Raw genomic sequence first — 22500 nt, 5'->3', positions numbered from 1 at the left:
TGTTCATCATGAAGTCTAACACAATGTGACTTCAGCTCATCTTTTCAAATTATGTAAGAAAAATAAGAAAAACAAGAAAAATGGAGGCACGATGTTTAGCTTCAACAGCGATGATATATTAGCGTGTGGTCCTGCTGCCAGGTGGCTTTGTTACCGAGTCAGTGTGAACTGGTAGACGAACAGTAAGAAGCAGCTAACATTAGCTAAAGCAGCCGCTAGTGTTAGCTAGTTAGGCTGAATGCTTCTGTGTGTGTTGCTTAGCGATGAGACTCACTGTTGTCCACCTTAACCTGGTCCTCATCGAAAATGTCGTCAGGATATTTTGGCAAAATATGAAGCCGCTAATGTTAGCTATGCTAATCGCTAATGTTAGTCCGTTTGTTTATCAGAAGACTCCTGCGATGCAGTTTGGTCCACATTCAGCCAACGCAGTGATCCACAGTGTTGACTACAAATCATTAGTGCATTGTGGGAGATTGCAGTGTCGTCAGAATCACTGTAAAATTCATAGAAAAATGGTGGAGTTATGAAATATTTCAGCCTAAAACTTTCTCACATATGAAAGAAATAACAAAAACAAACGTCTCTGCATCCCCTCAGGTGGGCTGTACCTGCATAAGTGCCCCATTCAGCCGTACATCCCCATCTACCTGCTGGTGTCGGGGGCATTTTCGGTGGCTCTGGCAGTCCTGTCGTGCCTGCCCTGTACACAGGAGCCGGAGGACGGGAGTCAGAGCGCCCTCAGCAGCCTCTGCACCGCCTGGAACTCGCTCGTCACGCTGTTCCTCTTCTGCTGGTTCATCGCAGGTAAACGCCGCCGCCCTGCAGGAACCGCCGCTCACTGCAGCGTTAAAGTGATACTTCAGCCACCAACACACTGCAATCGGCCGACACGTGTTTGGTGTCTTAAGTTTGCTTCTTAAGTTTAATCTAAAAGTCTAACGTTCGAACTTTCCAGTCCACCTTAAATAGTGCAGCAGTTACATTTTGGCGCCTCCTGCTCCATTTAAGGTGGACCAGACAAATTTAGTAGGGAAACCAACTTCACAGACACAAAGCACCATGCTAATGCTAGCAACGTTAGCATCTAAAGCTGTTTTTGTCTCCCCCTGCAGGTAACGTGTGGATCTACAGTGTTTACCAGCCGAGTTACGACCCGAGTGCTTCAGCTTACTGCGCTAAGGTTCTCTACCTGTTCTCCTTCTGGACCACCACGCTGGTCTACATCCTGCTCGGATTCGCCCTGGTGATGGGCTGCTGTGGGTTACTCTGTATGTGCGTGTGTGGGCGGTCCGGTCTGAGCAATGACTCTGACGGAGTCTAACTGACCACTCCTCCGTCCAGCTGCTGTTTCTGAAAGGAGGAACCTTTGGAGTAACTTAGTTATATTTGTTTTGTTTTGTTTTTGGGGGGCTGACAAACACAGAGCTAGAACAGTGGGGGCACCTTCAGATTTAAATATTTACATTAAATTGATAGTTTGGCTGAAAAAAATCTCTACATTAGCCTCGTAGCCTCCATGCTAATTGGTGAGGTATCTGCATCCATAACTACACCGTATATTTATATGTGCATTTCTCAAGTAAACAGTTCCGTCTCAATTCCCATTTTTTCTGGGGTTTCGCTTTAAAATCTTTGGTTAATCATGCAATAAAGCTGCCTTTAAAGAACAGCTCGAACAAACATGCTAACATGGCTAACGACATATGGAAGCCGTTAGCAGCCTGTTGGCCTGACTCTGCTTGTGTAATGCTAATCGGTGATTATTCACTTGCACTTACTGTAAGCGACATTAGCTTTTTCTGCCTGAACTGTTCCTGCAGCTCAGATTTAGCACATCTGCACCGTCCAGCTGTTTGTGTTACTGCTGTGTCTGTTTATGAATAAACACACTTTACAGCTGTCTGTGTACAATAAACACTGTTTATGTTCATTTTATTCATTTATTCACATAACATGCAAAAGTAAACACAATATTACACACAGAACACTTTCTGAAAAAAACACATGCAACAAATTCTGCTGCGATTGTAGAAAATAAACAAATAAACAGAAGATGAACAAAGAAACAGACTGATGGACTCACTGTAATCGTGCTGTATGAGTGTCTCTGTTGAATGAATCAATGTAAATGTTAATGTAAATTTATTGGTGCTGATGCTACAACGTAGTTTAATACTGAGCAGTGCATTTAAAATGAACATGAAATAAAAAATCTGTTAGAAAAGCATTTTAGCATTTTGCAGGTTCACAGCGCTGAGAAAGAGGAAGTGAGAAATCTCCAGACTTCCTGTTAGCGATTACGCTAAGCCGGGTTTATAGTGATGGGAACAGATTAGCCACTGTCATCATCCAGATAAGGCCACAAACACAGACTGTCATCTGTAGGAAACCTGAACCTGTAACTTTACAGAAGAAGAAACAAACAATCCTCCTTAATGGATGTTAATCCTGGGCTGTTTCTGTTGGTCCATCCAGATGAGTTTTCAAATAGTGTAAAAATAAATAATATTAATAAAAATAAAACGAGTTTTTTAATGGCTGTGATTAAATTTATGCTGCATTTTTTTCTTTTACAGCAGAAACTTTTTGATCAGTACAGAGAGATAAACATGCTGATAAACAGCTCCTCAGAAAACTGCAGTGAACTGAACGTGACAGTGGAACTGCAGTGCGGCGCGGATGATGCAACTGCCTCACTTTACACAACACGGTGTCACCACTGACTGACTTACACACAGGAAACACTCAGCACTTCCACCAAATCGCCACTAAACACCATCCCAGCCCACACGCCGGCCCAGCACCTCCCACCAAACCGCCGCCAAACAGCATCACAGCCCGCACGCTGTCTCAGCATTGGGTTCGTGTTGAGTTGGTGTTGGTTTGTGTTCGATTCTTGTTGAGTTCATGCTGGGTTTGCGTTGGGTTGGTGTGGAGTTGGCGTTGAGTAGGGGTTGAGTTGGGTTGGGGATGGGGTTTGTGTTGGGTTCATGTAGGATTCTTGGTGAGCTCCTGTCAAGTTTTTGTTGGGTTCTTGTTGGGATCTTGTTGAGTTTGTCTCGGGTTCGTGTTGAGTTAGTGTTCTTGTTGAGTTTGTTCATGTTGGGTTCTTCTTGAGTTCGTGTTGGGTTCTTGTTGAGGTTGTGGTGGGTTCTTCTTGAGGTCGTTCTCTACGGTCAGTGGCAGAGTTTCAGTCTATTAAGCACGCCCTGCTGGCCATAGGTGGAATAACACATGCCTATTTTTACAGCACTGAAAAGCAGGAGCGTCCAGTCCTGGTCCTGGAGATCTAATATTCAGATCCCCTGAAGACCTTTATTACCTGCATCAGGTGTGGTAGGTTAGGGGTGTAGCTAAACGACTAAACCTATTTTTTTTTATGGCCTAAATAATACATTTTAATTTACTGACTTCATTAGTATGTTGTTGGTGTCCTGACAAAATCGTCTATCTCCATTTGTATCATTTTTTACTTTTTTGCATAATTAAAAACATTTTATGACGAACCAACCAACAGAAATGATCTAAAATTACCTGCAACAATATGTGTCACCTTATAGCCAGAATGTCCACCACAGGACCCCCAAACCCTCTGCTCACCACGGGACCCCCAAACCCTCTGTCCACCACAGGACTTCCAAACACTCTGCTCACCACAGGACCCCCAAACCCTCTGCCCACCACAGGACCCCCAAACCCTCTGTCCACCACAGCACTTCCAAACACTCTACTCACCACAGGACCCCCAAACTCTCTGCCCACCACAGGACTCCCAAACCCTCTGCTCACCACAGGACCCCCAAACCCTCTGCCCACCACAGGACCCCCAAACCCAATATTGGAACCCTGAGCTAAACACTACAGGAGGATCTCCAGGACCAGGACTGGACACGGCTTGTTTAGCAATACCAAAAACCAGCGAGATGGTTTTGATGGCACTTTGGGTTTTAACAGGCCCAAAGGTGAGTGCTGGGTCCCGTCTCTATAGCTGGTCTATTTACACGAGTTTAAACATTTTCCTGCAGATCACTGGGAACTTAAGAGCGTCTCTCTGGAGAAGAGCGTCTGCTAAAGGCTGTAGAGTCACCATCTCTGATTGAGGGTTCTGAAATAACAGCCCTTCTGGTCCCGTCCAGGGGAAGGTTGGAGTCGCTGCCCCCCCGCCCCCCCACCGTCAACAGCCGGTTTGATCTGGTTTGGTTGTTGGTGTTTAGTCGCTGATGCTGGTTCTCCTCATCATCTCTCTGAGTGGAATGTGGGACACACTGCTTCTCCTCCAGTCACCTACAAACACAAACACGTCTGTTAGACACAGTATTGAAAGCCGTGGCCACCAGCCTTCCTGCTGGAGATCCACTTTCAGCTGGTTTCATCTGCAGCCCGAATCCAAAACACCTCATTCAGCTAATCAAGGCAGTAATGAGATGGAGCAGGTGAGGTGGGTCAGAGATGAAGCTGAGGAACATTTCACATCTGCTTCTGACAGTTCAAACACTATTAACTGTTTTACATATTAGTATTAAAGCAACAGTTCAGTGAAAAAGAGCAGACAACCCCAGTTTTACTGAACCGCCGCCAGCTGCATCACATTTTCACACAAACATCTGTAATACAGCGCATACTGAGATGTGCTGATTACTGTTTGTAGACTTATCACTTTGTAAACTTACAGTTAATCACCAGATTAACGTTAGCTTGACTTCATCGCATCACTGTATATAATACCAACAATTATAACAGTAATAATAATTAAAATGTTGATTATTGTTCAAATGAATTAAGTTACCTTTTTTAAACAGTACAAACATATGGGACTTTTATTATGACAGCAGTGCGCTATGCTACACAGTCACTGGAAGTTCATTTTGTTTGTTTACTTTTGCACTACAGAAGAACTCGTAAGGACGGATTTAGCGACTGGCTCTAAATTAGAGCAAAGTTACATAGCTGTCAATCACAGAATCGTGTAAAATCAAGCAAAATGTAAATTTTCTCTTCAGAGTGTAAACAGCAACAAACAACTCGTTCTCTGGCTGCTGGCTAACAGCGTTAGCCAACCAGTATTACTTTTGCGAATAAATGTAACTTTACAGACCGTTAATTCTGAGTGACCGACGCGTCTTTATGTTATTAGTACGATAATATTACCAGAGCTATGAGGCTAATGTAGCTAACAAGTACACTGTTTGAAGTAAAGATGCAGGAACATTTTTCCTTCTTCAAGGTACAAACAGTGTAAATGTTCCTCAAAGCACCAACAGTGGTTTTAAGGTCTGATTGTGATCCTTAAATAAGTTTTTCCAGGTGAAAAGTTCGTATTTGTACCTTTTCATAACCGAATGTTTTAAACAGAACAGTAAAATAAAAGCCTGGAGACGAGACGGGGTGTGTGGAGTCAGTACAGCTTAGAACATATCATTTCAGTGGATTATGGTTCAGTTATGTTCCCTGACTGAAGGTACTGAGATGAACCCTTGAGGCTCACCTCTCCCTGAGTCTGCTGGGTGGGCGGGGCTTTTCTCTTCCTGCTCTCTGATTGGCTGGCTGTCCTTTGCCCTGCCCTCTCCCTCCTGCCAGTCCTTTAGTGCCTGCTGGAAGGACAACGCCAGGCAGGCGGTGATGTCCCGGGCACGCTCCGGCCGGCGGCACCAAAACACACGGCACTGCAGCTACAGTTACAGAAAACAACATTAAATCCACTTTATTAATCCTCAAAGAGAAACTACATCAATTATTCCAGAGCAGAAGAGTGTATAGTATCCACAAAAGCAGCAGCTTAAGTACTGAACAACTAATAGAACTGGAGTGGAACTTAAGAGGCTTAAATTATGAATTTATCTGTTCCACCTTAAATGGTGCAGCACTTACTTTCTGGTGCCTGAGATGCCAGAATGTAACTGCTGTACAGTTTAAGGAGGAACAGATAAACTCGATAAGAGGCTAACCTCACTTATAAACTTCTGCAGTAAGTTTATTATGTAGCTATGACCAGTATAAGCTTATTAATCGCGAAAGTGTAAGTTTATTATTAATTTGGATGCTAATGACTGAAACAGAACTGAAGAAAAGTAAAATTATTAGCGTTTGAAAAACTCCCCATCGCTACATCTGTGGTAAACATGCTAACTCTCCTCCAACCTCTAGCTGTAGTATCTAAAGCGAAATCTCCAGTTTTTCTGGAGAAAAAACAAACCCTTTCTGGTAACGTATCTGAAATATGTATGTGTATATTTTGAGGAACTACAGCTGCTTTGGATGCAGCTTGGAATATTTCTGTTAGCTAGTTCACCAGCGGCCGTCGCAGAAGGAAGCTAGAGCGCTAACGTTACTGCTAGGAGAGAAAATAACGTATTATAACGGTCACTGCAGTGGACAGCATGTTTAACATGACTCAGATGAGGAACACAAGCTAAAAGCTAAAGTTAGCAAGATGGCTAGCTAGCGAGAAACCTCAGTTTGGCTATCGATATCTCATCTCTGGTGTTTTGTGGTGAATAAAGATGAACCATGAAGACTTAACGTTACTGTCTACTTCAACAGCAGAACTCGCCCAAAAAATGCTGCATTATCTGACACATTTCCCTTTTCAGCCCCTAAAATAATGTTGGACAAAGCTGTTTAAAGTAAACTTTCAATTAGCTGGGCTTTTAATTACAAACGGTTCGATCTGTTCTACAACTTCACCTTACGCTGCTAGCCTGCTAGTTAACGTTAGCATACTAAAGTCTACAAGGCTAATAACAAGAAGGGCATTAAGCCGAGTTTATAGTCAGGCAAAGACGAATGAACTCTAGGTGGACACCTGCGTAACGTAGTCAAGGGCATTAAAAACAGGAATGAAATGCTCCTAAAAGTAATAAACACCTGCACTTGTCCAGGCTGCCTGCAGATGTAGAGGAAGACGTTGGGCCGGGCGGCGTATGTGGTGCAGCAGGCGATGTCCCTCAGGAAGGTTTTGGTCAGCTGTCGGCCCGTGCTGACCTCCTTCACCTCCAGGTAGCGCCGTCGTACCACCAGAGCATGGTCCTTCCTCAGAGACGATACGGCCGGGCTTTTCTCCAGCAGACGGTGGATGGCGTCCTCCGCCTGCTCCATGTCCAGACTGTAGATCTTCTCCGTGCCGAGGTAGTGCAGCCTGAAGAGCGGGTCACCGTGGGACAGAGCGCGGTCCCTCCGAAACCGCCGCCGCAGGACAGCCGGAGATTTCCACAGAGACCGCACCAGCGGGAAGGAGCCGTCCACCGACATCTTTAACCTGAGACAGAGAGAACCTTAATATTCAGACCTCAGGCTTTAATGTGTTCAGCTGCTAATGTACTTCAGTCCATGTTTACAGATCACAGTGAGTCAGAAACCACAACATCGAGACTGTTAGAGATTCTGAACAACTACACACAGTTTGACACGAGCATAATGCGTTAGCACCATGCTAATCCATGGGGTATAAGATATAAGCTTCCATTACTTGTTAGCTATATTAGCCTCATAGCTCCAATGCTAAAACTAAAGAAGCAAACTTCAGACACCAGGTGTGTTTAAAATGCCTTAAACATCTTTAAAATGACTTTAAAATGACTTTGTTTAATAGGCTGCTGTCTGAAAACTCAGACAGGTCATAACTGAAGGTTTAAAATATACAGGATTGTGTGTGTTTGTGTGTTGTTAAGTGAGCGAATGACGCAAAACACGTAAACATATGCAAATGTAAAGAAACATCACTCAGCAGTCGTCACTGCGCGGTTTGGATTTGAATAGCGGTTAAAGTGCAGGTTCAGGTTTACACGAAACAGAAAAAATCACCACGTCACAGTTCAGTACAGACATTATTAATATATAATTAACATTATTAATATTTACTGACAGACTCAACCTCATACACAACACACACACACAAACACAGTCATCAGTCATAACACATAACAAGCCTGTAAACGTGTGTGTTTGTGTGTGGGTGCGTGTGTGTGTGTGTGTGTGTGTGTGTGTGTGTGTGTGTGAGAGAGAGCTGTGTAGATAAGAACACTCTCACACACACACCGTTACATAAACAAATGCAAATCACACTTTGATGAAGCTGCTAAAACAGGACTGTGTAGAGAAAGTGGTCACTGCGGTCAGTAACAGCCTTTACACAACAGGACGACCAGTCTCAGGACTACAGAGTTTAATCAGGAAAAAATGTGATAAATTCATTCAATCAGGTTAAAAATTAGTTAATGGGGAATTTATTAACTATCCAGAACCACCAGTGAACCTACACGAGTCTTCTGAGGTTATATGGAATGTTGATGATGGAAAATAGTGGAAAATCTGAAATAATAAGTTTTCTTTGGGGACTATTTTGCCTCACAGCGCCCTGCATGTATCCCTCCACCATGAATGGAGTTTAAGTTCTCTAAACTATCATAAAACAGTGTCTCAGTCATCAGGCAGTGAATTCATAACCATTTCATGTAGGAACTTTCTGTGAGGGAGCTTTTAGAGGTGGACGTCTGGTTCCTATCACTTGATTATGCAGATATGTTGAAAAAACAGTGGAATTCCCCTTTAAGGATGAAATTGAGATCATTTTAGTTAAATCAAGTAATAATCAGGTTAAATTGAGTTGAGTCAGGTTAAAATAAGGTTAAGTATGAGTTTGATGTTAAATTGGGTTAAATGGAGTTAAATGAAGTTAAATCACACTAAAAATGTTAAATCAGGTTAAATACAGCTAAATGGAATGAAACCATTAAACAATTATAAACAGAATAAATAATTCAGTTAAAAGGATTTACAGTTAGTAGTTAAATGTGCATAACACCAGTTACATAAAGTTAAACTCAGTTAATTAAGTTAAAAGCACTTAAACAGAGTTAAACTGAGTTAATTAACTGCTCTGTTATGAATATTAATAATCTCACATTTCAAATTTATTTACAGACAGAAATCTGAAATACAAACAATATTTTTCTTTAACTTTTTAATTAACTTAAAAAATCATCACAAAATTAAAAACAAAATAAATGCTTTTGGGTGAGTTGTGAGGAGCAGGATGATGCTGTTTGTTTATTTTTTTATTGATTTATGTTCATAAATTATAGATGTACACATTAATTATTATTAATTATTAAGTCAAAATAGTCATTAGACCTAAAATTCCCAGTCATACTTATTACAACACTCAAGCATCAGTGAGTGTTATATTATTTTGTGCAACCTGATTAATATTCATAATATTAATATTCAATGTTTAATGGTTAATAAAGGTTTAGTAGTCGTGCTCTTACGCTCAGATGTTTTTAGCAGTAGTTTGTTTGTGTTGGAGGTCAAAGCACGTGTTTCAATTTGAAAAATGCCCCCAGGCCCCCTTATCACTGCACACACACACACACACACACACACACACACTGTCCCAGACAGATTACACACGCCTCCACAGTTTTAAATAATTCATATTTGAATTAATAAACACGGTCTGTGCTGAATAATGTGCTGCTTTATAAAATAACTGCAGGAGCTCAGAAGTGAAGTTTTCTTCATATTAACAAACTTGTTATTGGAATTATCTGGTCCATCTTAAATGGCACAGCAGTTACATTGCGCCATTTAAGGTGGCCCAATTTGAAAAAAAAGCCAGTTTCAGCCTCGTAGCTCCGATGCTTACAGATGCTGGATGTTCTAAGAAGTTCTACTTCAGTTCTAAAAGTTACTCAGTACTTTTTTAGATGTTTGAACTTATAGTGAGTAAACTCTCCTCACCGCAGGAGGCGCTGTAGAGTCAACAGGAAATCCACATAAAGTCCCCCAGACTCAGTCTGCAGTGTCCAGTCTGTAATGTGGTCAGTAAAGGTCAGTAATGTTCCTCCTGCTGGAGCTCTGAACTCTCCCACTGCAGCTTCACAAGCACGTGGTTTAATTTTAACCAGGGTGGGCGGGGCTAACGGAACGGGGCGTGTGTGTGGTGGGCGTGGCTTACCGGAGTCCGACAGGGAAGAGGAAAGAACTTCCTGTAAATTCACATTCAGCTCTGCAGGAATTACTACTGATTACTGTACGAATATTAATATATGATTATGTAGAATTACAAATACAGACGTTCCCTCATATAATATGTTATATTAAGATATAATGTGTATTATAGGCCTAACATGTATATTAGATCTGTTATATGGATAACAGTGGAACTTCATGCAGACTTGGTTAAAAAAAAAAACAGCTCATATGAAAAAACAAATATTTCAGTACATTTAAATTAAAATTGGATTACATATTTAAACACTGTTAAAGTTTCAAAACTACACAAAAACTGTGTGTGTGTATGTGTGTAAGTTTGTGCGTGTGTGTGTGTGTGTGAGTGTGTGTGTGTGTGTGTAAGTTTGTGTGTGTGTGTGTGTATGTGTGTGTATGTGTGTGTGTGTAAGTTTGTGCGTGTGTATGTGTAAGTGTGTGTGTGTAAGTTTGTGCGTGTGTGTGTATGTGTATATGTGTGTGTGTGTGTGTGTGTGTGTGTGTGTGTGTGTGTGTGTGTGTGCTTAGTGTTCTTGGACCCAGATGACTAAATCAGACTGATGACTAAATCAGATTTCACACTAAAATGTAGTGCAATATTGTTTCTGCAACCGCAGAGTTTCGGTTATTGCAGCACTGCGGGTGGAGCTGAGGGGCATCGTGGGAAACGGGACTCTGATTATTGTTGGGAAGATTTTAAGGGGAGTAAGCAGCAATTCTGACTGTGGATGTTAGAGAACCACTGTGGAACACACGCTAATGCTAACTCTAATGAGAACTGTACACAGAGAACCGTAACAGAGTTAAAGAGAGTCCTGAGTCACCTCATCACCTCCTCCTTATTCTGCTCCCTCACTCAGTCTGTAACAGCGTTCAGCCTCACAGTGTGTCACTGCAGCAAAAACACCTGCTGGAAAAGGACCATCAGGACTACATAATGGTTTTACGTTCTAATGGGAACTGGCATAATGGTTTCCAATAGAGACCACTAGTTTCCTGTAGAACACCTTTAGATCCCATTAAGAAACCATCAAATGCATTTAGAATCAGCCACAGGTCACCTTTTAAGCCATTAGGATCCTTTACACTGTGATATCAATCAATCCATTAAAAAAGACAAAACACAGTACAAAACCATCAGAAACCAACAGAAACACTTAATGGTTTCTATGGGTTTGTTCAGCAGGGCATGAAAACAACTGTAGCGTAATGATAGAAACAAGTGAACTGTAACCAGACCTGGGACGTAACGGAATACGAGTCCTGTACTTACACACTAAATTAAAAATATAACAATCTTCAAAAGAAACATCATCACTGCTTGTTTATGAACTATTTGAGCAAACATGCTCATTAGACAGACTCTAAGGAGAACATTGAAGTTCCTGCTAAAGCCTGAGTAGACTGATAAATCAATCAATCAACCTTTATTTAATCTCGGAGAACATTGAGGGTGCCCCTCATTTACAATGTGGCCGAGTTAATACAGAGCAAGGGACTGATAATGTGGAACATATCAAATAATAAAAGTAAATTCAATAAATGAAGATTCAGATCAGGTAAGTATAAAAAGTGAAACATTAATAATAACAATACATACATCATCTAAACCGCTTATCCTTCTGGGTCGCGGTGGGGTGCTGGAGCCTATCCCAGCTGTCATTGGGCGGAAGGCAGGATACACCCTGGACAGGTCGCCAGTCCATCGCAGGGCAGACAGACAAACATATACATTCACACCTAGGGGCAATTTAGCATGTCCAATCAGCCTGACTGCATGTTTTTGGACTGTGGGAGGAAACCGGAGAACCCGGAGGAAACCCACGCAGACACGGGGGAGAACAGGCAAACTCCACACAGAAATGACCCTGGTCACTCGGCCGGGAATCAAACCCAGGCGATTGTTGCTGTGAGGTGACAGCGCTACCCACTGCGCCACCGTGCCGCCTTAAAAAAAAAAAGGTTAATCAAATCAAAATAAAACAAGAGGAAGATAAGATAAAAAGAATTACTATTAAACAAATTTATTAAAATGACAAATAATAATAAAATAATGATAATTAAAATAAGAATATGAATAAAAATGGATAAGATAACAAATAAATAATAAAATAATGAAAATAAGATAAAAATGGTAAAAGAATCAGGTAAAACAGTGTGAGGCAGAGTGGAGGTGGTTAGAGAGCAGAAGTTTAAGATGACTGAGGGACCCAGTGAGCTGAGCTGTAGTGGTTCCTCTAGTGAGGTCCAGTTCAGTGGTGCTGTAATTAAAAGCAGATTTTCCCAGTTCAGTAAAAACCCTTGGTACCTGGCATGTGATCCATCCACTGGAGCGACTCTGATAAATACCATTATTTACAGATATCACTGAAGTAACATATTCTGGCATACGGCCGGCGAGTGTTTTATAAATAAAAATAAACCAGTGTGTTTCCCGCCGCGCTGCTAGTGAGGGCCAACCAACTTTTTCATACATTCTATGAGGGTCTCCAGTAATGAACCTCAGTGCAGAGTGATTGACTGAGTCCAGCGGTTTGAGGGAACTGGCAGATGCGTGTTTGTAGATTACATCACCATAGTCCATGACCGACAGTAAGGCTGCCTCAACAATTCTTTTTCTAGCTACGTGAGGATTTATTTCTATATAGATAACTGAGCTTCTGCCTACATTTGCCAACCAATTTATTAATATGGGGTTTAACAGTGAGTTTATCATCCAGCCATATGCCAAGGTATTTATACTCAGTGACTCTCTTGATGTTGGATCCCGTCAGGGTAGTGATATTCACAGTATTAAAATCAGTATTAGTAGATCTGGAAAATAGCATGAACTTAGTTTTTTTAGCATTTAAAACCAGTTTGTGTTTACGCAACGCAACCTGTAGAGTATTAAATGAGCATTCATCTTTTTCTTATTGCAGCATAAACAGAGTCAGCTGAGCAGTATAAAACCGTGTCATCTGCGTACAGGTGTACTTTGCAGTCTGAGGCAGAGGCAGCAAGTTCATTAACATATATATCGAATAAAACTGGACCCAAAATTGAACCTTGTGGTACTCCTTTGGATATACTCAAGAAATCTGATTTGTAATTACTCAGTGCTACACATTGTTGTCTGTCTGAAAGGTAATTTTGGGTCCATTTTAGTGCATTTGTACCAAAGCCAATCTTTTGTAGGTTCCTTAAAAGAAGAGTGTGATCAACTGTATCAAACACTTTTGATAAATCAGTAAAAATGGCAGCACAATGCTTCTTCCTCTCTATTGATAAATCAATGTGATCGGTTATTAATCTCAGCGTTACTGAGCTCTGCTAAAGCCTGAGTAGACTGATAAATCAATGTGATCAGTTATTAATCTCAGCATTACTGAGCTCTGCTAAAGCCTGTGTGGACTGATAAATGAATGTGATCAGTTATTAATCTCAGCATTACTGAGCTCTGCTAAAGCCTGAGTAGACTGATAAATCAATGTGATCAGTTATTAATCTCAGCGTTACTGAGCTCTGCTAAAGCCTGAGTAGACTGATAAATCAATGTGATCAGTTATTAATCTCAGCGTTACTGAGCTCTGCTAAAGCCTGAGTAGACTGATAAATCAATGTGATCAGTTATTAATTAACAAGTTACATACATGTTAAGTGTAAATCAGAGCTTTACACTTCATAGACAAATTTGTAAGATTTTGTTTTTGGGAAATGGTGAACTGTTTTCTTAGTTCATGAGACGTCAGTGGTATTATGGGAGCAGCAGTGGGATTATGGGAGCAGCTTTTTCAATTACATGAATTACGTGAGCAGTAACATTGACGAACTGAGTACATTAGATCTGCTTATCATTATGCATTTAAATGTGTCTCAGATGTTTTTCTGAAGATGTTTATTTTTTCATGTATTGTAATGGATCACATTACTGACTGCATTCAGCACAGTGTACTCAGTATTCAGACACCACTTTTACACAGCGCTCTGTCCAAACCTGTCTGTAACCATGGAAACCGATGTAGTGTAACCATAGGAACATGGAAATGTGTGTAGTTTAATCATAAAATCAGGTGTACACATGATGTAACCATCACATACGGAAAAAATATATGGACAGTATGTTTATATATTTGAAATACATTCCAGACACTAAAATCTATTTCAGAATTTGTTGCCATATTAACCAATTTTTAAACTGTATGAGGAAATATTACACATAGACAAAAATAACTGTGTGTAAATGTGTTTATCAAATCCATCTCAAAATGTATGAAAATATCCAGAATCCTGTCTGATGCTCTTCACTGTCTGATACCTTTAGAGATGAATTTGTGTTCCAGTATCTTCATTTTAAATCTGATCAGATGATCCTTTATCAGGACAGAAGCGAGTGTTGTGGGTATTGATACTCTGTGAAAATGCAGTTATGATCTGATATCTTGTTTATGTGAAATACATTGTGTGTGAGAGTCTGACTGCAGACGTACATGGTTAATGTAAAGAACAGTGCAGATCACAGAAGTCAGAACGTTTAGTTACATCTGGAATCTTCATTACACTCAACTCAACACAGATAATAACTAATACATATAAACACATTGTAAATAAATATAACAAACACATTTAGGCCATTTTCATACACTGTAAAAATGTGTTTGATAAACCCATTTGGAATATACATATTTTTCCGCGTGGGATGTAAACAGGTGTAAGGCTCCATTTAAACAGCGTAGAGTAACCGTAGAAACGGGTGTGTCATACTGATCAGTACATCAGTGCTGTAGGTCATTATCAGGATTCTGAGAGCTGGACAGTCCGATCAGATCTGCTTTATTGACACATTTCAGACTGCAGGTCAGTTGGGGCTGATTCTGAGACGTGGAGCTCTCACTCACTGAGGAGACGCCTGTCCACTGCAGCTCTGCGGGTCTGTCGTGGGGTCTCCTGGTGGGCTGACGAGATGATCTCAGTAAAGCTCTCAGTAACGGTGTGACTGGTCAGTGCGGTGGCCGTGGACTCTGGACCCTCCACATGACCCTCTGTCACATGACCTGGTGTCATCGGGAGTCTGCAGGCCTAATATGGTCAGAATAAACAGGCCGCGCTTCTCAGAGCTGCGGTTCCCAGACGGGATGAAGTTGATGAATAACTCAGATATTATTCCTGATCTTCTGCGTCATCTCCGAGAGCGCAGCTGACCGGGTCACTGCACAGACCTCTGAATATCAGCGGCTTTCAGAGAACAGCGGTATTTACGGATCAGTCAGCCGATCAGCTCCGCACTGCGCAAATCAAACAGAGTCAGACTGACCATCAATCACTGATCAGACTCTCTGATCTGCTCTGATTGACCTGCACAGCTTTAATGAGCCTCTGAGTTGCAGCTACTCTTTACTCCTGCAGGGGGCAGCACTGTGCACTGTCCCCTCAGCCAGCTCACTGCACCTATAACACCCAACCATGAGCCCTGGTTTGGTAAGGGGGGCATTTTATTTGCCCTGGTTTGGTAAAGGGGGCATTTTATTTAGCCTGGTGGGGTAAGGGGGGTATTTTATTTGCCCTGGTGGGGTAAGGGGGCATTTTATTTAGCCTGGTGGGGTAAGGGGTTTTTTATTTTCCCTGGTGGGGTAAGGGGTCATTTTATTTGCCCTGGTAGGGTAAGGGGGGTATTTTATTTGCCCTGGTGGGGTAAGGGGGTATTTTATTTAGCCTGGTGGGGTAAGGGGGGTATTTTATTTAGCCTAGTGGGGTAAGGGGGGGATTTTATTTGCCCTGGTGGAGTAAGGGGTAATTTTATTTGCACTATTAGGGTAAGGGGGTATTTTATTTGCCTTGGTGGGAAAAGGGGGCATTTTATTTGCCCTGGTTGGGTAAGGGGGGTATTTTATTTGCCCTGGTGGGGAAAGGGGGCATTTTATTTGCCCTGGTGGGGTAAGGGGGGTATTTTATTTAGCCTGGTGGGGTAAGGGGAGTGTTTTATTCGCCCTGGTGGGGTAAGGGGGTATTTTATTCGCCCTGGTGGGGTAAGAGAAGTATTTTATTCGGCCTGGTGGGGTAAGGGGAGTATTTTATTAGCCCAGGTGGGGAAAGGGGGCATTTTATTTGCCCTGGTGGGGTAAGGGGGGTATTTTATTTAGCCTGGTGGGGTAAGGGGAGTATTTTATTAGCCCAGGTGGGGAAAGGGGGCATTTTATTTGCCCTGGTGGGGTAAGGGGGGTATTTTATTTAGCCTGGTGGGGTAAGGGGAGTATTTTATTCACCCTGGTGGGGAAAGGGGGCATTTTATTTGCCCTGGTGGGGTAAGGGGGGTATTTTATTTAGCCTGGTGGGGTAAGGGGAGTATTTTATTCGCCCTGGTGGGGAAAGGGGGCATTTTATTTGCCCTGGTGGGGTAAGGGGGGGATTTTATTTCTATTTCCTGGTTTAGCTGATTTATTTGCGCAGCTGCGTAAGTCTTGCGGCGCGTTGACGCTCTTAAACAGTTTCGAGTCGCCGCGTTTCCTGCGCGTGCAGAAAGTTTCACACTGTTCGTGCGCGCGGAGCGGAGATCAATTAACCAGAAAAACAACCTGGTCAATAATCAATAATCTGACCAGCATGAAATACAGTATCAGATCAGCACGCGCACAGGACTGCAGGGACATAGAGCGCATGATCATGGTGAGAGAGAGAGAGAGAGAGAGAGAGAGGTTTAGTTGTAGTGCCTCTGCTTCTTTACTGTTTAATGAGATTTTTTCATGTGTTTGTGCGCCTATTAATAGTTTTGGCTGTGATGTGTGTGTAATCAGTGTGTGTGTGTGTGTGTGTGTGTGCAGGAGTTGGCTGTATATGAGAAGATGCCTGACCAGGTGAAGATCAGTCATAAAGGTCAGTGTACAGCCTTAGGCGTGTCTCAGGTGTGGGAGGTGTGCTGTGTTCAGGTCCTGTGTGTGTGTGTGTGTGTGTGTGTGTGTGTGTGTGTAAAGGCTCTGTTTGTTCTGTTGTGTGTGCAGAGCTGGAGCGGGACGGTTTCGGTCCAAACCCGTTCTATCAGTGTCTGGTGGCGGAGGTTCCTCAGGAGCGCAGCTCAGCAGAAGGTGCAGTAATGACAGTAATCAGGCTCAGTGTTTCAGGCGCACATTAACGGTTTTAATTAATTAACTAATTAATAATTTCTGCTGTGATTCAGATCCACATCTAACACAGTAAATCATGTCTGACCTAAACTCCAGTTCCAGAGCCCTGATCTATAATCATTAATCAGTCATACAATCATAAACACACAGTTCAACATCACTAACTGAGTTAAAGGGAAATTCCACCAAATTTCCTAATTTCCTTCATGATTCAGTGTTTAAGATTAAGAAACAGAGTCGCTCAGAGTGGTTTGGTGTGAAACGCTCTGTTCTAGAGAAACTTACCGAGTCAGAACTGTTCACAGTGGTGGTGATAGGAACCAGACGTCCCCCTCTAAAAGCTCCCTCACAGAAAGTCACTACATGAAATGGTTATCATCCTCAACGCTCCATATAAACTAAGAAGACCCGTGTAGGTTCTGGTGGTTCTGGATCTGTAGGCGTGTTCGCTGTCTGAGGTTTTTTCTTTAGTTTTAGCACTGGAGCTGTGAGGCTAATGTAGCTAACAGCTAACAGAACCCTGTACCCACGATGCTAACAGCATAGCAGTGAGTGTCTTTGTTTAGTATGAGAGCTGAGTGGGTGTGGTCTCTCTCTCTCTCTCTCTCTCATCTCTCTGTAGGTCACACGGTGGTGGGCTACGCTCTCTACTACTACACCTACAGCACGTGGAGGGGGAGGTGCATCTACATGGAGGATCTGTACATCATGCCTCAGTTCAGAGGTGGGTGTTTCTGGTGGGGTGGGCGTCACTACAGACCCCCCCCCCGGTACGATATTACCACGACACTCTTAGGGCTGTTCAGGCGTGTTTGTTGGGTGGGCGTCACTACTGGAGTAGTCACTCCAGTTACAGTATTGCCAAAGCATCATCAAAAGGAACAAGAAGAATTAACATTTAGAACATTACAGAGTATTAAAACTCTTCATTTCATTTGATATAAATATAATTATGACAAGAATCACAAAATAATAGCAAAGATAGTGCTTTGGAAATGAATTGTAAAGAAAATTAAGAGGAAAAATAATAAATAATAAAAATTTAAATAGGTAAATAAAGATGTTTACAAACAGGGCAGTTTTTGATGTCGTGTGTGTGTGTGTCTGTGTTTCTGTGTGTGCGTGTGTGTGTGCTTACAGCGGCCGGTCTGCACGGCCAGGCTGTGTTCGCTGAGTCTGTACTGTGTTCTTATAGCGGCCGGTCTGCACGGCCAGGCTGTGGTCACTGAGTCTGTACTGTGTTCTTATAGCGGCCGGCCAGATTTGAATTGGTATTTGAGAGTGAATTTGTCGTTTGATTGCGTAAAAAGCCCTGCGCGCTTTCTCTCTCAGCTCATTCACTGCTGGATTGAAGTTTCCAGTTGAATTAATCTTCAATCCTAGATAACTGAACTCTTTACAGGGGTCTAATTTGAGTGTCCCTAGTGTGAAGCTGGATGTGTTTCCCTGAGATCTGGATCTTTTTTGGAAAATGATTGTTTTGGTCTTTTTCAGATTTACTGCCAGGGCCCAGGTCTGGCAGTACTGCTCCAGCAGGTCCAGGTTCTGCTGTAGGCCCTGCTCTGTGGGGGACAGCAGAACCAGGTCATCTGCATAGAGCAGGAACCTGATTTCTGAGTGGTGCAGAGTGAGACCAGGTGCTGCAGAGCGCTCTAAAGCTGTGGCCAGTTCATTATTGTAAGTGTTGAATAGAGTTGGGCTTAAGCAGCAGCCTTGTCTCACTCCGCGCTCCTGAGAGAAGAAAATCGTCCTTTTGGTGCCAATTTTTATACCGCATTTGTTATTTGTGTACATAGATTTAATGATGTCATATGTTTTGCCCCCTACACCACTTTCAATAACTTTATAAAATAGTCTGTGCCAAATAGTATCAAAAGCCTTTTTGAAATCAATGAAACATGCAAAAATTCTGTTTTTATTTTGATTTACGTGTAAATCGATTAGGGTGTGTAGGGTGTAAATATGATCTAATGTGCGGTGATTTGGTATGAATCCAATCTGACTTTTACTCAAGACACTGTGCTTCATAAGGAAGTCTATGAGTCTGGAATTGATAATGCTGCAGAGCACCTTCCCCAGATTACTGTTCACACAGACGCCTCGGTAGTTATTAGGGTCGAATTTATCTCCACTTTTGTAGATGGGCGTAATAAGACCTCGACTCCAGATGTCAGGGAAATAACCTGCACTCAGAATCATGTTAAAAAGTTTGAGAAGGGCCAATTGGAATTTTTTGCTTGTGTTTTTAATCATTTCGTTCAATATGCCGTCAGGCCCACTTGATTTTTTAGGTTTTAGATGAGATATTTTATCTCTCAGTTCCTGCTCAGTAATGGGGGAGTCCAGGGGATTCTGGAACCCTTTTATTGCCAATTCTAATGTGTTTAGTTTTTCAGTTATGTTGTTTTATTCAGGTTTGATGTTGCTGGGTACTTTATTATATAGTGATTTGAAATGTGTGATCCATATGTCTCCATTCTGAATGACCAGTTCCTCTGATTTTGGTTTATTTAGGGTGTTCCAGTGTTCCCAAAAACTATTTGTACTTATGGACTCCTCCATTAGTGTCAGCTGTGCTTGTGTGTGTTGTAATTTTTTGATTCTGAGTGTACGTTTGTAAAGTCTCAGAGTCTCACAGTATTGAAGGCGTAAATCTGCATTATTTGGGTCTCTGTGTTTTTGATTTGATAATTTCCTTAATTCTTTTCTAATTTTCTGACATTCAATATCAAACCACTTATCATCACTTGGTTTTTTGGGTTTGTTTCTGGATTGTTTTAATTTACTTGTTTGAGCAGTTGTAGTAAAATGTGATTAATATTTCTGACTGCAGGATTGACTCCTTCATTACTGTGAGTGTGTGTGGTGTCCAGAAAGCTGTCTAAAATGTCTGAATTTTGGGGTCTCTGATTGCTTTCTGGAACTCCTCTGTGCTGTTTTGGGCCCATCTGGTCTCCTGATGCTGTACAGCTCACTGGGCTGAGTGTGTGCAGTGCTGTTAGTCTCTGTCCTTTTAATGAACACAGTGATAGAGAAAGGGTCTAAGTCTGTTATCATATAATCTACTGTACTGTTTCCAAGAGGTGAGCAGAAGGTAAATCTCCTTAAAGAGTCCCCTCGTAACCTACCGCTGACAATGTACAGACCCAGACTCTGACAGAGCTGCAGGAGGTCCTTTCCGTTTCTGTTCACCTGTGAATCAGAGTTGTATCGGGGGAGGTTGGTGATATTTCCTGGGTGTCGGTGTCCGAATATATAATTGTTACCTTGCTCTGTGTTGAAGTCAGGTAGAGATCCAGTGCGAGCATTCAGGTCCCCACAGATCAGCACACTTCCCTGGAAGCTGCTGATCTGATCGTGCAGACTGGGGAAAATGTCTTCGTCATAATAAGGGGATTCACTGGGAGGGATGTAGACTGTGCATAAGAAAAGGTCTTTTGGAGTGTCGGTGATTTCCTTTTTAATTTTATGCCAAATGTGTGATTTTTCAAGTTTCAGCTGGACTATGAATTTTGATAGCTCTGATTTGTACCAGATAATAATTCCACCTGAATTTCTACCTTTTGTAATATTAGGGTGTTTAACAGAGGGAATGATGATTTCTTTGTAGTTTGTGGGACAGTGAGTGATGCTGTCTGATTTACACCAGGTTTCTTGTTAGGATGATAATGTCAGTGTTTTTTGTAAATTCATGGTTTTTACTTTTGTATCCAAACAGAGATGATTTTATGCCCTGACTGTTCCACATAGAAATAGATAAGGGTTTCATTTTTAACATGAATGCAAGTACAAATAAAATAGATTTTAAAAGGAGATAAACCTGTGTAAGTGAGGGGACTATTGGTGTGTGTAACATATAGACATTTTAACAAACTATGTGCAATTACAGTCTCATGTTGTGAGCAGTGAACACAGAACTTAGCTGAGCAGTTTGGTGCATATGAGACTGAGCAGCTGTTTGATCTCGCCCAGGTCTGTAGTGCTGGTGGGGGCCGGATTCTTCACTGCGCTGGCGTAGCTCTGCTTCAGTGGCTGATTGATGGGGCCGGGGACTGGTAGTGGGTGCATTTTGCTGGTCGGTGGTGGGCGGGTTGCTGGTCTAGGTGTGGTGTGTCTGTGCAGGTTGGTGGTCCGGCGAGCTGGGGTTGCTCTGTGGGTGGAAAGGCTGTGCGGAGGCAGGGGGTGGTAGTGATGGATGATAGGGTGCGTGCTGATCTTTCTAGGTGATGGTGGATGGAGTTGTCTGGCTGCATGTAGGCTGGGTGGTCTGCTGTTTCTCAGGGGGCTGCGTCCAAGGGCCACATCTTTTAGGTTTTTGGCAGAGGTGCCCACAAAGTCTTTGGATAGGTGGACATGGTCATGGAGGATGCTGAGGTTGGGATGGTGTGCCAGGTGTACGTTGCCCATGAAGGCACATCCACAGGAGATTTCTGCGTTTATCTTCTGGATGGTAGCAGGGTGGAAATCTCTCCGGGGCAGGATGGTGGAGTTGGTGATCTTGGTGGAGGGGAAGGCCTGAGTGGCGGTCTATGCTACTCTCCTCACACACTCTGCTACTCTTTCCTGCTGTGCCCTTAGGTCATTAGTGCCAGTGTGGATGATTATATGGCTTGGCTCACCTGAGGAGCTGAATTGCATCACTGGTTCTGGGACACCAGACTTTGGTGACTTTGGTTCCAGGGAAAAGCTGTTCCTCGTTTAAGAATTTTCCATTAGAATCAATTAGGATGACAATATCCGAATCTTCAGGTATGTGTGTTTGTGGCTTTTTTTCTTCATGTGGCCCTACCTTAGAGTGGGCGGGCTGTGATTTTGAATGGGCTTGTTGTGGCTCAGACTGGACGGACCGTGGGTCACCGTGGATAGATTGTGGGTCAGAATGGGTGGGGCATAACTTGGAGTGGGCAGGTACAAGCTCTGAGTTGGTGGGCTCTGGTCTGGAATGAGTTGTTGATGTCGTGGAGTGGGCAGGTTGTGATTCTGAATGGGTGTTCTGTGGTTCAGAGTGGGTGGACTGGGGGACAATGTAGATGGGGCATATCTTTGGGCCGTGGTTCAGAGTGGCTGTGCGGTAGCTCGGAGTGGGCGGACTGTGACTCAGAGTCTACAGGTGCTGGCTCAGAGTGGGTGGATCTTGGTTTGGAGTGGGCAGGTTCTGTTACGTAATGGGCAGGTCTTAGTTCTGAGTGGATGGGTCTTTTCTCGGTGCGGGTGTGTTGTGGCTCGGAATGTGCAGGTCGTATTTCTGTGGGCTTTTGCTGCTGGCTAGCTTTGAAGCTTTGTAGCTCCTCCCTGAGGCTGTGAAGGGTCTTGTCCTTGAGATGTAGCTGCTCTCTAACTGTGGTGAGCTCCTTCCTCAGAGATTGTCTGTCCTCCTGGAGCTCCTGCACCTCTTTTCTCAGCTGTAGCAGTG

At 42.7% G+C, this 22500-nt stretch overlaps 3 protein-coding genes across 4 annotated transcripts in view; 2 read left to right on the top strand and 1 right to left on the bottom strand.

The window, feature by feature from the left end:
* LOC118814949 (transmembrane protein 272-like) overlaps window positions 1–2069 on the top strand; it is a 9645-nt gene extending 7576 nt beyond the window's left edge. Inside the window, exons 4-5 of the mRNA XM_036580859.1 lie at window positions 601–807; window positions 1116–2069. Coding sequence (XP_036436752.1) covers window positions 601–807; window positions 1116–1324 — 416 coding nt within the window. The 3' untranslated portion in view covers window positions 1325–2069. The remainder of the gene's footprint in view (window positions 1–600; window positions 808–1115) is intronic.
* LOC118814943 lies at window positions 1910–9858 on the bottom strand. Its single transcript, XM_036580851.1, has 4 exons — window positions 9742–9858; window positions 6868–7258; window positions 5489–5672; window positions 1910–4287 (listed from the first exon to the last, which is right to left on the bottom strand). The coding sequence occupies exons 2-4, from the start codon at window positions 7249–7251 to the stop codon at window positions 4214–4216; spliced, it is 642 nt and encodes a 213-aa protein (XP_036436744.1). The 5' UTR covers window positions 7252–7258; window positions 9742–9858; the 3' UTR covers window positions 1910–4213.
* sat2b (spermidine/spermine N1-acetyltransferase family member 2b) overlaps window positions 7192–22500 on the top strand; it is a 19461-nt gene continuing 4152 nt past the window's right edge. The window contains exons 1-4 of one of the 2 annotated variants that reach the window (XM_036580861.1): window positions 7192–7345; window positions 16788–16839; window positions 16965–17048; window positions 17710–17811. In XM_036580861.1, the coding sequence (XP_036436754.1) occupies window positions 7316–7345; window positions 16788–16839; window positions 16965–17048; window positions 17710–17811 (268 nt within the window). In that variant the 5' untranslated portion in view covers window positions 7192–7315. Of the gene's footprint in view, window positions 7346–16433; window positions 16633–16787; window positions 16840–16964; window positions 17049–17709; window positions 17812–22500 lie in introns of those variants that run through there. The other variant, XM_036580860.1, reaches the window with a different exon arrangement.

This window comes from Colossoma macropomum, unplaced genomic scaffold (assembly GCF_904425465.1).
Source record: "Colossoma macropomum unplaced genomic scaffold, Colossoma_macropomum, whole genome shotgun sequence".
Lineage (NCBI taxonomy): Eukaryota > Metazoa > Chordata > Actinopteri > Characiformes > Serrasalmidae > Colossoma > Colossoma macropomum.
Note: the sequence above shows the minus strand (reverse complement) of the source record. Positions and strands in the feature narration are given on the sequence as shown.

What these genes read in the sequence shown, in the direction of transcription:
- LOC118814943 (XM_036580851.1), bottom strand. Translation starts at nt 7,251, where the DNA reads ATGTCGGTGGACGGCTCCTTCCCGCTGGTGCGGTCTCTGTGGAAATCT. An exon ending in GGCAGCCTGGACAAGTGCAG is followed by an intron (nt 5,673 to 6,867) that starts GTGTTTATTACT and finishes CTGTAACTGTAG; the next exon opens with CTGCAGTGCCGTGTGTTTTG. An exon ending in CCCAGCAGACTCAGGGAGAG is followed by an intron (nt 4,288 to 5,488) that starts GTGAGCCTCAAG and finishes TTGTGTTTGTAG; the next exon opens with GTGACTGGAGGAGAAGCAGT.